The sequence below is a fragment of the Rhinoraja longicauda genome, chromosome 30 (genome assembly GCF_053455715.1).
Source record: "Rhinoraja longicauda isolate Sanriku21f chromosome 30, sRhiLon1.1, whole genome shotgun sequence".
In the NCBI taxonomy this organism is placed as follows: domain Eukaryota; kingdom Metazoa; phylum Chordata; class Chondrichthyes; order Rajiformes; family Arhynchobatidae; genus Rhinoraja; species Rhinoraja longicauda.
The window spans coordinates 11,792,778-11,807,258 of NC_135982.1; the positions used below are offsets into that span (position 1 = coordinate 11,792,778).

At 50.2% G+C, this 14,481-nt stretch overlaps 1 protein-coding gene across 1 annotated transcript in view; it reads right to left on the bottom strand.

The window, feature by feature from the left end:
- LOC144608016 (solute carrier family 2, facilitated glucose transporter member 1-like) overlaps positions 1 to 14,481 on the bottom strand; it is a 42,951-nt gene that overhangs the window by 7,133 nt on the left and 21,337 nt on the right. Inside the window, exons 3-8 of the mRNA XM_078425239.1 lie at positions 8,566 to 8,726; positions 5,570 to 5,810; positions 3,695 to 3,857; positions 2,193 to 2,380; positions 1,606 to 1,710; positions 40 to 141 (exon numbers count right to left, since the gene is read on the bottom strand). Coding sequence (XP_078281365.1) covers positions 40 to 141; positions 1,606 to 1,710; positions 2,193 to 2,380; positions 3,695 to 3,857; positions 5,570 to 5,810; positions 8,566 to 8,726 — 960 coding nt within the window. The remainder of the gene's footprint in view (positions 1 to 39; positions 142 to 1,605; positions 1,711 to 2,192; positions 2,381 to 3,694; positions 3,858 to 5,569; positions 5,811 to 8,565; positions 8,727 to 14,481) is intronic.

Below are 14,481 nucleotides of genomic sequence, written 5' to 3' on the forward strand. Positions count from 1 at the left end.
GGCCGAAGCCCTCCCTCCCTCCCTCCGCGTGCCTCTTACCAGAAGGGCGAGTGAGATGGTCATCAGGACAGCACAGATACTCATGCCCCCCAGGCCGATCAAGTGTAGAGTTCGCCGCCCCGCACGCTCCACCACAAACAGCTGTGGAGACAAAACGCACATCTGGTTGGTGACGTCCGCCGACGACCGCACTCCCCACCGCGCACGGACTCGCAGCGGCCATCTTATTGGATCTGCAAAGTATCTCACAGGCGATTGTCGGGAGGAGGTTGGTTGGTTTAGTTTACTCCAGAGATACAGTGTGGAATACTTGGGCCCACCGAGACCGCGCCGACCAACAATCACCAAAACACTGGTTCCATCCTATATCATATCATATATATACAGCCGGAAACAGGCCTTTTCGGCCCTCCAAGTCCGTGCCGCCCAGTGATCCCCGTACATTAACACTATCCTACACCCACTAGGGACAATTTTTACATTTACCCAGCCAATTAACCTACATACCTGTACGTCTTTGGAGTGTGGGAGGAAACCGAAGATCTCGGAGAAAACCCACGCAGGTCACGGGGAGAACGTACAAACTCCTTACAGTGCAGCACCCGTAGTCAGGATCGAACCTGAGTCTCCGGCGCTGCATTCGCTGTAAAGCAGCAACTCTACCGCTGTAAAGCAGCAACTCTACCGCTGCGCTACCGTGCCGCCCACCAGGGATAATTTACAGAAGCCCAATGGAAAATGGTAAATGGTGCTGAGGAGGAAAATCAGTCATGACCTTGATGAACGGCGGGCGGGGCAGGCTCGAGGGGCTGCAAGGCCTCTCCCCGCTATCGTTTTGGGAAACATGCAAAGCCCTGAGGACTCCACACCTGACCGGCCTGGCGGGCATGATGACCACAAGGCGGGTGTGGAAAGGCACGAGAATGAAGGAGATGCAATCATGAGGGACACAACCTTTCAACAATAAGCACCACCCATTGAATTCAGAAATGAGAGAACTTTTTTTCACTCAGTCTTCAAAACACTCTTGCTATTGATTAATTATTATCACGTGTACCGAGAGACAGTGAAACATTGACGTTTGTTAGCTGTTCAGTTACATCAAACCATACACGAGGTACAATCGAAACCCACACAAGTGCAAAGGGAATATACCAGAGGGCAGAATATAGTGTTGCAGCGTTATAGTTACAGGGAACATGCAAATATTTTTTTAAAGTGCAAGGTCCCCAATGAAGTAGGTTGGAAAATCGGGATTATGGCCTTAGCTTATGGGAGGACCGTTCAGTGTTCTGATAACACGGGGAAGAGGCTGTTCCCGAATCTGGTGGTACGTGCTTTAACGTTTTCAGGTTGTGGATGCAGAACCTTTGAACAGAATCTTTGTGCTACCTGCTGTACTTGTGTATGGCTGATTGTACTCACGCGCGCGTGTGTGTGTGCGTGCGCGTGCGTGTGGGTGTGTGTGCGTGCGTGTGCATGTGGGAGTGTGTGTTCGTGTATGTGTGCGTGTGTGTGTGTGTGGTTTGGCAAACATGGTGCCGTTAAACTAATCTCCACGGCCTGCACACCACCAATACCCCTCCATAATCCATCAATACCCACCGATACAACGGTGAATGCAGTGTTAATCGCGCCAGTCCCAATGGTTGCGTACACGGGCTTCGCCACTCCAGCCTTCTCAAAAATACTTGTGGAATAATAAAAGATCTGCAGAGCAAAGACACACAGTTTGAATAAACATTGGCAGAAGAACCCGCGCAAAACAATGGCTAAGGCACGCGACGGGAGATGATGACAACCGATTGTCCAGAGTTACTAACTCTCACTTGCCAGGCCCAACGTCTCTTTTGCAGCTTTCCCACCCCCCCCCCCCCCCCCCCACCCCATGGTCCCGATCCAAAACGTCGCCCGTCCATTCCCTCCACAGATGCTGCCTGACCCCCAGCACTTTTATGTTTTTTTCTCAATGGACCACAGTTTTGTAGTTGAAGAGAAAGGGGGTTGGCCAGATCAAGAGCACTTTGTGTTTTGTTGAAGATCCCAGTTTTCTGTCTCCACAGAGCTGGCTTTTCCAGTGAGAGTGCCGATGAGTTTAGCAAGGCGACGGCTTGGAGTGACCCCCTCGGACCTAAAGCGTGCCCGTGAGGTGAGATGGAGTGAGGGGGGACAACGGGACTGCGAGGACTCACCGCGTTGATTCCGGACAACTGCTGTGAGAGTTGCAGAACGATGGCGATGATGATCGGCTGGCGGTACATGGGCGAGCGGAACAGCTCGGGAATGGTGACCTTCGGCTCCCTCATCATCTGCCTGCTCTCCTCCTTCATCTCCTGCAGGTCTGCGCTCACGTCATTCACACCGCGGAGCTGCTTCAGAACTGGAAGACACCGGGGGCCGGGGAGGTGAGACTGTGCACCCAGGCAGAACCCACGCCCTCCGCCGCTCGCAACAGCACGGTGCCCCGAGGGGCCGACACCAGGGGCCGGGGGTGAGACTGTGCACCCGGGCAGAACCCACGCCCTCCGCCGCTCGCAGCAGCACGGTGCCCCGAGGGGCCGACACCGGGGGCCGGGGAAGTGAGACTGTGCACCCAGGCAGAACCCACGCCCTCCGCCGCTCGCAACAGCACGGTGCCCCGAGGGGCCAACACCGGGGGCCGGGGAAGTGAGACTGTGCACCCAGGCAGAACCCACGCCCTCCGCCGCTCGCAACAGTACGGTTCCCCCGAAGGGGCCGACATCCGCGCGTGGAGCTCCGCGGGAACGCAGAAGGCCAACCCCAATGGACCAAACTCAGCGGCCCGTTCCAATGGACCAAACCCTGCTGCCCAATCCAAGGGACCAATCCCATCAACCCTTCCCAGGGACCGCCCAGTCTCCTTGCCATGGACCTTTCTTGTGAGTCTCATTCCTATCAGTCCATTCCCCCCCCCCTTGCAGATCAGTCACTATATGCTTGATCCAGGTCGGGTTTTTGCCCTGATATCCTGCGCATGCCTGGTTGTCCAGCGCATGCCTGGTTGTCCAGCGCATGCCTGGTTGTCCAGCGCATGCCTGGTTGTCCAGCGCATGCCTGGTTGTCCAGCGCATGCCTGGTTGTCCAGCGCATGCCTGGTTGTCCAGCGCATGCTTGGTTGTCCAGCGCATGCCTGGTTGTCCAGCGCATGCCTGGTTGTCCAGCGCATGCCTGGTTGTCCAGCGCATGCCTGGTTGTCCAGCGCATGCCTGGTTGAGTTTTACTGATAAGAGAAGTGAATGCTGGAGAGAGACTCTGTTTTGCGGTCTCTGAAGCTTATGGCTAATAAAGTACTTTATATGAAGTTAAACGATTCCTCGTTATTACAACTTCATACACCCCTCTCCTTATAACCCCCTTACCCCTGAACTTACTTTGCAGGTTACTTACAGCAGCTAATTAACCCACCGGCACATCTCCGGGAGATGGGAGGAAGCTGGAACACCCGAGGGAAACCCCCAGGGTCACGGGGAGAAAGGGCAAACTCCGGCCTGACACACAGACAGGTGGGGGTGGGGGTGGGGATGAGGTGGATCGCATGGTGAGCCAACATAGACCCAATGGGCCACGTGGTCTCATTGTAAGGAAAAAATGGATGGTGGTTAGAACTTTGGTGGGTTGACTTTTCATGAAGTGCGGGCATTAATGCATCATCAAAGACGATGGGTGAACTTACTGGTCTTTGCCTTATTTTCCTCGTTCCTGTTGATGAGGAGAAAGCGCGGGCTCTCGGGGCAGAATGGCAGGACGGCACACTGAAAAAAGGCTGGCAAGCAGGTGAATCCAAGCAACAGTGGCCAGAGTTTACTGTTCCCCATCAAGACATCCAAGCCAAACACCTACAGCGGAGAGAGAGACCAGTTCACCCACATCGTCTCGGGAAAGAAAGCCACACAATCTCAAGAGAGCATTTAATTGTCATATGTATCAACAATGTAGCATTGAAATTCTTACTTGCAGCAACTCACCAGGCCTGAAAACACAATGCACATGGACAGTAGATAGTAAATAAACAACACTCAATAAATTAATAACTACAATAATAGTGCAAATAAAACGCAAATCCTTAGTGCAAACTAAAGATGGTCTATGGTTCGTAGTGTGTAGGAAGGAACTGCAGAAGCTGGTTTAAACCAAAGATAGACACAAAATGCTGGAGTATTCTTCAGAGTCTGGAGAAGGATCTCGACCTGAAACGTCACCCATTCCTTCTCCCCATTCCTGTCCTGCTGAGTTACTCCAGCATTTTGTGTTGTATCTATGGTTCAGAATAGTTGGTAGCTTGAACCAAAGTACGCTGTGCATGACACAGTTGCTGCTGCCTCACGGTGCCAGACACCCGGGTTTGATTCTGACCACGGGTGCTGTCTGTGCGGAGTTTGTACGTTCTCCCCGTGACCTGCGTGGGTTTTCACCAGGAGCTCCAGTTTCCTCCCACATAACCAAAAACGTGCAGGTTTGTAGGTTAATTGGCTTCTGTAAATTGCCCCTTAGTGTATTAGATGTGAAAGTGGGATAACATGGAACTACTGTATGGGTGATCGACGTTTGGTATCTCAACACTAAACTAAACAAAGTTCATAAGTTCTTGCTGAGGTACGGTTGTGGTTAAAGTTGGCTCGTGTGGTTTAAGAGCATGATGGTTGAAACTACTCTAGAACTCATTGGTCGCGGTTTCCAGACTTCTCGAACTTCTTCCTGATGGGAGGAATGACATGAGAGAATGGACAGGGCAAGGGGTGGGTCTTTGGTAATAATGGCTGCCTTTTTGAGGCAGGGTTTCATGTAGATCCTTTCAATGGTGGGAAGGTCCACTGCAAACTGTGATGGAACTGTGATCCGCCACACTTTGTAATCGCCCTCATCCCTGGGCGTCCGAATTGCCGAACTAATCCGCGATGCGACCAGTCTGATGTTGACCTTGCTGATATGCAGGGAATGGAGATGAATGGATCACGTGCAGGCAGAGGAGACCGGTTTAACCTGGCACCACCTTTGGCACGGACGTTGAGGCCCAGAGGGCCTGTTCCTACGCTACACTGCTCCAAATGGGACTGGTTCAGAATGCCAACTTGGTTGGTGCAGATGAGTTGCGCTGAGGGGCCTGTTGCCGTGTCGTGCGGCTCTATGCCAAGAGGGGTGAGGCTGGCGTAGATCTGCCATATCATATTAAATGGTGGGTCGGGCTCGAGGGGCCGAGTGGCGTCCTGCCGTGACTGTTATCTGGTGCAGGGGGAGGGGGTTTGGTGGGTGAGGGGGGAGCGGTCAGTCAGCTGGGGGCGCTACAGTTCTGGCAGTGGTCCGAGCTGGAGGCCGAGCTTGGGAAGCTGTGTGGTGCCAGGGCGGGTCACTTGCCCATGCCAACCAACCTTCTCCCGGCCATCTTTACACATTGTCGCTGACTAAACCCGCACCAGGTCACGCTACTGTCTTTTGCAGATTCCCTCATCCGAGTTGCCTTGTTCGTAACGGTTGTCATGAGCGATGCGCTGATGTTCGCAGTGCGGTCGGTGGGTGGGTGGGGGGTGGGGGTTAATGAAGGACTGCTTACCTGGGCGATAAGGATTCCGCACACAATGGCCAGCTGGTGCAGGGTGCCCAAAGCTCCTCTCAAAGCCGTGGGGGCAATCTCGCCTACGTACATTGGCACGAAGCCCGTGCTCAGACCCGAGTAGACGCCAATGATGAGCCGTCCCGCGATCAGCATCTCAAACGAGTTGGCCGCCTTGGAGAGACCCATCAGGGCCGCGGCAATGAAGGCAAGGACGTTGACCATGAGCATGGAATTCCGCCTGGGAATGAAGGGAAACACGACTTTTTAATTCAAACTGAGTTAGTGCCCACAGACTTCAAAAACATTTCATCACGAGAACTGGCATGATGCTCGGCGCAGACAATGTGGGTCGAAGGGCCAGTTCCCGCGCCGATCTTAGAGTCCAGTCCATTGCTCCCTGAAGGTGGCAACACAATAGACGGAGTAGTGAAGCAGAAGTGTGGTATGCTTGCCTTCACTGGTCAGGGCATAGAGCATATGGGCCAAGAAGTCGCTCTGCAGTGATGCAGGACTTCAGTTAGAACGTGTTTGGAGTATGTTGCTGATCACTCCATTACAGGTAGGACGTGGAGGCCTTGGAAAGGGTGCAGGGGAGGTTTACCTGAATGATGGGGGGGGGGGGGGGGGGGCAGAGAGGTGTCAACAAATGGGGAGAGAGCCTTGTTTACTGCCAACAGGTTGTAGAGCATAGGATTCCAGATGGGATGACTATTATCAAAATAGGAGACGCAAAATGCAGGTCATAGGGCCATGCAGCACAGAAACAGGCCCTTCAGCCCAACTCTTCCATGCCAGTCAAAATGCCCCATGTAAGCTAGTCCCATATACCTATATTTGGCCCATACCTCTCCAAACCTTTCCTCCGATCCATGTACCTGTCCAAATGTCTCTTAAATGTTGCTGTTGCGCCTGCCTCAACTACCTCCACTGACACCTCATTCCATACACCCACCACTCTGTCCGAAAAGGTTGCTCACTCTGATTCCTATTAACCGTTTCCCCTCATCTTAAGCCTCTGCTCTCCGGTTCTTGATTCCCTAACCATGGGGAAAAGACTGTGCATTCACTCTTATCTATTCCACTCATGATTTTACACACCTCAATAAGATCACCCTTCAGCCCCTTGGGCTCCAAGGAATAAAGTCCTAGCCTGCCCAATGTCTCCCTCTAACTCAGGCCCTCGAGTCCTGGCAACAACCATGTAAAATCTTCTCTGCGCTCCTTCTAGCTTAGTGGCATCTTTCCTGTAGCAGAGTGACTGAAACTGAACACAATACTCCCAAGTGCGGCCTCACCAATGTGAAAGTATTTATTTAAAGACCAAAGCTAGCAAAGGGAATGACTGCCCTTGCGTTGCAAGTTGCGTTGCGTGCAATACATTGCCACGGTTTGAGCTTTGTCACATACTTGCGCATAGTGTACTGAGTGTTGTAATATATAAGACAAGGGGGATGTTGTGATATTGCTGGGACTACTTTGTGTATCCAAGAACTACTTTGTATGGCTGTGTATATAAGTGATGGGTGTGATTAGGCGGTCACTCTGGATGCAGGTGGCCACGGAATAAACAGCCTGGAGTTGAGCTCCAGCAATGTAACCTTTTACACAAGTGTACTTGTGGTCCTTCCAGAGTCATTAAAGGTACAACAGGTACCGGACCACGAAGTACAACACTGAGGTACAATGAAAAGTTTTTTAAAAGCTGTGTGCTACCCAGTCAGCGGAAAGACTATACATGATTACAACCAAGTAATCCACACTGCAGACACTGGATAAAGGGAATAATGTTTAGTGCACGATAAGATGCAACAAAAATCCCAATTAAAGATAGTTCGAGGGTCTCCAATGAGGTAGATGGTAGGTCGGGACCATTCTCTAAGTTGATTACAGGATGGTGCAGTGGCCTGATAACAGCTGGGAAGAAACTGTCCCTGAATCTGGAGGCGTGCGTTTTCACACATCTGTACCTCTTGCCTGACGGGAGAGTGGAGGAGATGGAGTGTAGTTGTGATATGCCTTGGATGAAGGGATTAAAAGTGACATTAGCAAATTTGCAGATGACACAAAGCTGGGTGGCAGTGTGAACTGTGAGGAAGATGCTATGAGGTTGCAGGGTGACTTGGACAGGTTGTGTGAGTGGGCGGATGCATGGCAGATGCAGTTTAATGTGGATAAGTGTGAAGTTATCCACTTTGGAGGTAAGAATAGGAAGGCAGATTATTATCTAAATGGTGTCAAGTTAGGAAAAGGGGACATACAAAGAGATCTGGGTGTCCTAGTGCATCAGTCACTGAAAGGAAGCATGCAGGTACAGCAGGCAGTGAAGAAAGCCAACGGAATGTTGGCCATCATAACAAGAGGAGTTGAGGATAGGAGCAGCGGTCCTTCTGCAGTTGTATAGGGCCCTAGTGAGACCGCACCTGGAGTACTGTGTGCAGTTGTGGTCTCCAAATTTGAGGAAGGATATTCTTGCTATTGAGGGCGTGCAACCTAGGTTTACTAGGTTAATTCCCGGAATGGCGGGACTGTCATATGTTGAAAGACTGGAACGACTAGGCTTGTATACACTGGATTTAGAAGGATGAGAGGGGATCTTATTGAAACATATAAGAATATTAAGACATGTTCCCAATGTTGGGGGAGTCCAGAACAAGGGGCCACAGTTTAAGAATAAGGTGTAGGCCATTTAGAACGGAGATGAGGAAAAACATTTTCAGTCAGAGAGTTGTAAATCTGTGGAATTCTCTGCCTCAGAAGGCGGTGGAGGCCAATTCTCTGAGTGCTTTCAAGAGAGAGCTAGATAGAGCTCTTAAGGATAGCGAAGTCAGGGGGTATGGGGAGAAGGCAGGAATGGGGTACTGATTGAGAATGATCAGCCATGATCACATTGAATGGGGGTGCTGGCTTGAAGGGCCAAATGGCCTACTCCTGCACCTATTGTCTATTGATATTTTGCTCAGTGAATCAGGAAATTGATGATGATCAAGTCTTACCTTCCAAACCGGTTTACAAACAATCCCACTGAAAATGATCCAATCATGCCTCCCACAGAGAAAATGGCCACGGCCAGTGACCAAATGGAGGTGAGCGATGTTGAGCTAACGGGCTCATGGAAACGCTTTATCCAAGTGTCGTTGATGAAGCCCTCAATTACCTGAAGTGGAAATTCAACACTGATTAATATTGCATCACATACAAAGTGCACAGTCATCGCCATGACTTTACACAATCTTTCATGATCATCGATCTTAACGCTGCTAATTATTGGGATTGGTTTATTATTGTCACGTGTATAGTTAAAAGCTTTTGTTTGCATGCTGTTCAAAATTAAATCAGATCAATCATGGCTACAATCCCAAAGACAGGCACAAAAAGCTGGAGTTACTCAACGGGTCGGGCAGCATCTCTGGAGAAAGGGATTAGGTGACATTACGGGTCGAGGACCTTCTTAAGACTGACTCTCATCGTCACCCATTCATTCTCTCCAGAGAGGCTGCCTGACCCGCTGAGTAACTCCAGCTTTTTGTGTCCGTCTTCGGTTTAAACCAGCATCTGCACAAGAGTACAGGTGCCCCTCAGCTTACGATGGGGTTCCGTTCTGAGAAATCCATCGGAAACCGAAAATATTCTACGTCGAAATGCATTTAATACTCCTGATCACGTGGCCGGAAGCGAGCTGCCGTTTCCACCATTGCAACGTCGAAATATCGCAAGTCAACGCATCGTAAGCCAGGCAGCACCTGTACAATCCAGCTGAACAAGAGAGCGAAAGAGACAACTTCCTGGAGGGGCAGTGTGATGTTGTAAACAGCAGGTGGCAGCAGTGGGTCATTTGTTGAGAACATGCTCTGCCCCTTGATAACACAACTGTTCTATTTCACTTCATGTTACTGCGTAGTGAAGTGTTTGACTTTGAATTCAGTGGAAGGTCACAGCACAAGGACGTTTCCTGGGGACATGCTTCCTGACACTGAACCGCCCGCTCGGAAGCGAATACAGCGGAACCTCCTCTTTTTCAAAGAAAAATGTCCTGGTTTGTGCTTGCAATACAGGGGATTTAGTGACATGTTGTTGATGGAAAAATAAAAGGTGAAAGTAACGAGCTGCTTGGTTTTATCGCGTGTCTGCTGAGATGTTATCCCACTTACACATCCACACCCGACACAAAGCAGCAGTTCACCAAGGCAATTTAACCTCTGGAATGTGGGAGGAAACCAGAACACCCTGAGGAAACACACACGCTCAGTATATTATTGTCACGTGTACCGAGATACAGTGGAAAACTTTTTTTTTTGCGTGCTATCCAGTCAGCAGGAAGACACCATATTTTCGTGATCAAGGTGTTCACAGCGGATAAAGGGACGTAGAGCTTTTCTTCCGTCGCCTCCGCCTCTGACATTTTCTATGGGAAGGAGTCCTCACCACCCAGTGATGACCCCCTTCTCCCATCTCCACCGGTCCCCCTCCACTTGGACGCCCCACAGAGGCCTTCTACCCTCTCTAGACCTCTTTATTTCCTGACTGACGGCGCAAGACATTAACCGTCTCAACGTTTCCACTCCCTTTACTTACTCCAACCTCACCCCCCTCTGAACGTACGGCCCTCCGCTCACTCTGCAGCAATCCCCACATTATAAACAAACCCGCCGACAAGGGAGGTCTGGCGCGCTGACCTGTACCGACCGGGCTGAGGCCAGACGACAACTCTCAGACACCTCCTCCTACTTATCCTTGGATCATGATCCCCCAGATAGCACCAGGCCTTCATCTCAAACACCATTACTGATTTCATCACTTCTGGCTGCCCGCCTTCCACAGCCTCCAACCTTATCGTTTCCCAGCCCCGCAAAACCTATTTTTACCCTCTCCCCCCCCCCCCCCTCCTCCCCCCTCCCCTCCTTCCCTCCTCCCTCCTCCCTCCTCCCCCCCTCCCCCCCAAATCCACAAACACAACTGCCCTGGCAGACCCATTGTTTCTGCCTGCTCCTGACCCACAGAAATGATTTCCACATCCCTCGACTCCATCTGATCCCCCCTGGTCCCATCTCTCCCGACCTATGATTGATTTCTCTCACTTCAGGTAGCCCCGGCATTCCCTCGTTCTCTTTCCCTTCCCCACCCGAGTCGCATTGGCTTCTCATTTTCACCCTACAAACAGTTTACAATGACCTGTTTCGTTATCACCGCTACTTTTTTGCATATCTTTCATTCGTTGTTCTTTATCTCTCCACGTCACCATCTACCACTCTCGTTTCCCTTATCCCTAACCAGTCTGAAGAAGGCTCTCGACCTGAAACGTCACCCATTCCTTCTCTCTAGAGATGCTGCCTGACCTGCTTAGTTACTCCAGTGTTTATCTTCTCGATAAAGGGAATAACGTTTAGTGCAAGATAAATCCAATAAAGTCCAATTAAAGATAGACTGAGAGTCTCCAATGAGGTAGAAGGTAGGTCAGGACCACTCTCCAGTTGGTGATAGGATGGTTCATTTGCCTGAAACTTTCACAAGGAAAACATGCAAACCCCACAAAGGCAGCACCTGAGGTCAGGATCAAACCCAGGTTTCTGGTGCTGTGAGCGATAAATACATGAATTCCCCCATCTCTTCCTTTTAGTGACCTTTCTCTCTCTCTCCCCCCCACTACCCCCCCCCCCCCCCCCCCCCCCCAATCTCCTTTTCTCTCATGGCACGGTGGTGCAGTGGTAGAGTTGCTGCCTTACAGCTAATGCAGTGCCAGAGATCCGGGTTCGATCCCGACTACGGGTGCTATCTGTATGGAGTTTGTACGTTCTCCCCGTGACCTGCGCGGGTTTTCTCCGAGATCTTCGGTTTCCTCCCACTTTCCAAAGACGTACAGATATGTAGGTTAATTGGCTTGGTAAATGTGAAAATTGTCCCTAGTGGGTGTAGGATAGTGTTAATGTGCGGGGATCGCTGGTCGGCGCGGACCCGGTGGGCCGAAAGGGCCTGTTTCCAAGCTGTATCTCTAAACCCCTCTCTCTCTCTCTTCACCCTCTGTTTCTCTCTCCCTCCCCTCTCTCTCTCTCCTTCTCTCTCACACCCCCCCCCCCCTCCTCCTGCTCCCTCGCTTTCTTCCCCCATCTCTCTCGGTCTCTCTCCCTGTCTCTCCCCGTCCCCTCAGAATCTACAGCAGACCCCCATGTGCACCTGATCAGAGTTCAAGTGAACAATGCAAAATTACCACTACTTGATCTCCTGGATTCACTGCCGTACTTGTCATTTGCAATTTTTAAACTGCAGTAATGTTGGTTAAGCAGACAAACTACAGGAACCCGTTTCACCTACAGTTACCACACCCTGGCCTGTGGACAGATTGATATGTACCATAAGGCACTGTGCGAGAAGAAACCTGTACTGGCTGGTCTGGTCTGGTCTGGTCTGCTCACGTCACTGGAGGAATCCAGCGAAGTTTCGGGTTTGGACCCAATAGGCAATAGGTGCAGGAGTAGGCCATTCGGCAGCACCACCATTCAATGTGATCATGGCTGATCATTCTCAATCACTACCCCGTTCCTGCCTTCTCCCCATACCCCCTGACTCCGCTATCCTTAAGAGCTCTATCTTGAATGCATTCAGCGAATTGACCTCCACTGCCTTCTGAGGCAGAGAATTCCACAGATTTACAACTCTCTGACTGAAAACGTTTTTCCTCATCCCAGTTCTAAATGGCCTACCCCTTCTTCTTAAACTGTGGCCCCTGGTTCTGGACTCCCCCAACATTGGGAACATGTCTCCTGCCTCTAACGTGTCCAACCCCTTAATAATCTTATACGTTTCGATAAGATCCCCTCTCATCCTTCTAAATTCCAGTGTATACAAGCCTAGCCGCTCCAGTCTTTCAACATACGACAGTCTAGGACCCTTCTTCACACTGACTGCAGTAGGGGGATAGAAAACATGGAGAGAGGTGGGACAGAACAAAGTGCTGCGAGTGATAGGTGGATACAAGTAAGCAGTGGGGCGGGGGGGGGGGGTTTGAATGGCAAATGGTTGGACATAAGCCATAGACAAAAATTGTAAGATAAAGAGCGTCGGATACAAGAGGTGTGAAACGTGAAGCCAGAGGAAGAGATGTAGGTGGAAGGGAGTGGTGGGAAGGGGAAAGGGAGAAAAGGGAGCACAGGGATGAGAGGGAAGAAAAAAGGGGAGAGAGTTGTTTGTAGGTTAGTTACCTAAAATTGAGGAAAGATATTCTTGCATTGAAGAATTCAATGTGGCACATGTCTGCTCCGTGGGGAGGACTACAGTCCAGGAACCTTCTGCTTCTGCATGTTGAGTCATAGGGGTTAGCCCTCAAACAAGGGGAGGGGGTGTCACCCCAAGGTGACACGTAATTGGCAGTGCGGCCATGTACAAAAACAGATGTGCTCGGACTATTGTGTGTAAAACCAGCAACACTGAATGTATAACCCAACACTAAGAATATGTTCAGGAAACATTAAAGTTCATGAGCTCTAGGAGCAGAATTTGTCCATTCGGCCCATCGAGTCTACTCCCGCCATTCAATCATGGCTGATCTACCTTTCCCTCTCAACCTCATTCTCCCTGCCTTCTCCCCATAACCCCTGATAACCCCGTACTAATCAAGAATCTGTCAATCGCTGCCTTAAAAATATCCATTGACTTTGCCTCCACAGCCGTCTGAGGCAACGAATTCAACAGATTCACCAGCCTCTGACTAGTGAGTCAGTCTGCAGATGTCAGAATCTTGAGGGAAAAAAAGCAAAATGCTAGAGGAATTCAGCGGGTCAGACAGCATCTGAAAAGGGAATGTTTCTACAATGTTTTCGGGTTGGGATCCTTCTTCAGACTGATCACTAGGAATACTAAAAATCTATTAAGAGCTTTGCACTGTGTATTTTTTAATATATATATATATTTTTTTATATTATGAATAAATTTTATGTTTTGAAATTAAAACAAAATGCTGACATCATAAGTGTAGTTCTTGATTCCCCTACTCTGGGTAAAAAATAACAGTGCAAGTACCCTTCTCTTCCCCTGACGGCTGCATATGACAAGATCACCCCTCAGCCTCCTGCGCTCCAAGGAATAGATTCCTAGCCTCTCCCTATACCTCAGCCTCTCAGGTCTTGGAAACATCCTCATAAATATTCTCCGCGTTTTTTCCTGCTTAATTATATCTTTCCCGTGGCAGGCTGAGCAAAACTGAACATTGACTCAACTTGTACGGCCTGACTTTAGACTCCTGGAGTAAAGCTCTCTCCAAAAGGCTGTGAAATATATTCCCTCAAACAATGGAAATATCAAGGGCGTTTGTCGTGGCTATCCCTCGAGGTCGAGGATGATGGTCTACGTTCTGGTGATTTTATGAACTCTCAGGTGGCTCATGAGTCCAAAGATGAGCGATTGAATCAAGTATTCACTGCTTCCATGCCAGTCCTTGACGAGGAGCTTTCGGCCACCACGTAGCCTGCTCCCATCACCCCCCATCGCCGAAAGTCTTGAGTGAAGTTTTGCGCTGCTCACAGAACGAAGACGCCTGTGCGTGTGTTTGTTTAACGTGTATTTAATGTTGCACTCCAAGAAGCACATGCTCCTTCACAAATCAATCAACTAATTCCAATGGCAAGGGAACCATGACGATTGGAGCTGGTAGATCTGTTGCAGCCTTCATAACCGTCGGATTCAAGATAACTATGTCCGCCGTTGAGGTCTTGTACGTTGGACCGTTCTTAGCCTGGACCCTCATCCTCGACCCTACTGCCATGGGTGGCCCTACCAGAAGCTAGTGCTTCCCACGGCATCGCTCTCGGAATCATGAGGGCACGCGAGCCTCTTCCCCACGACAGGGTGAACGATCCAAAGGCATTTAAAGTGGCTTTAAAGTGAGAGGGGCAAAGTCTAACGGATACGTGTGAGGGAAT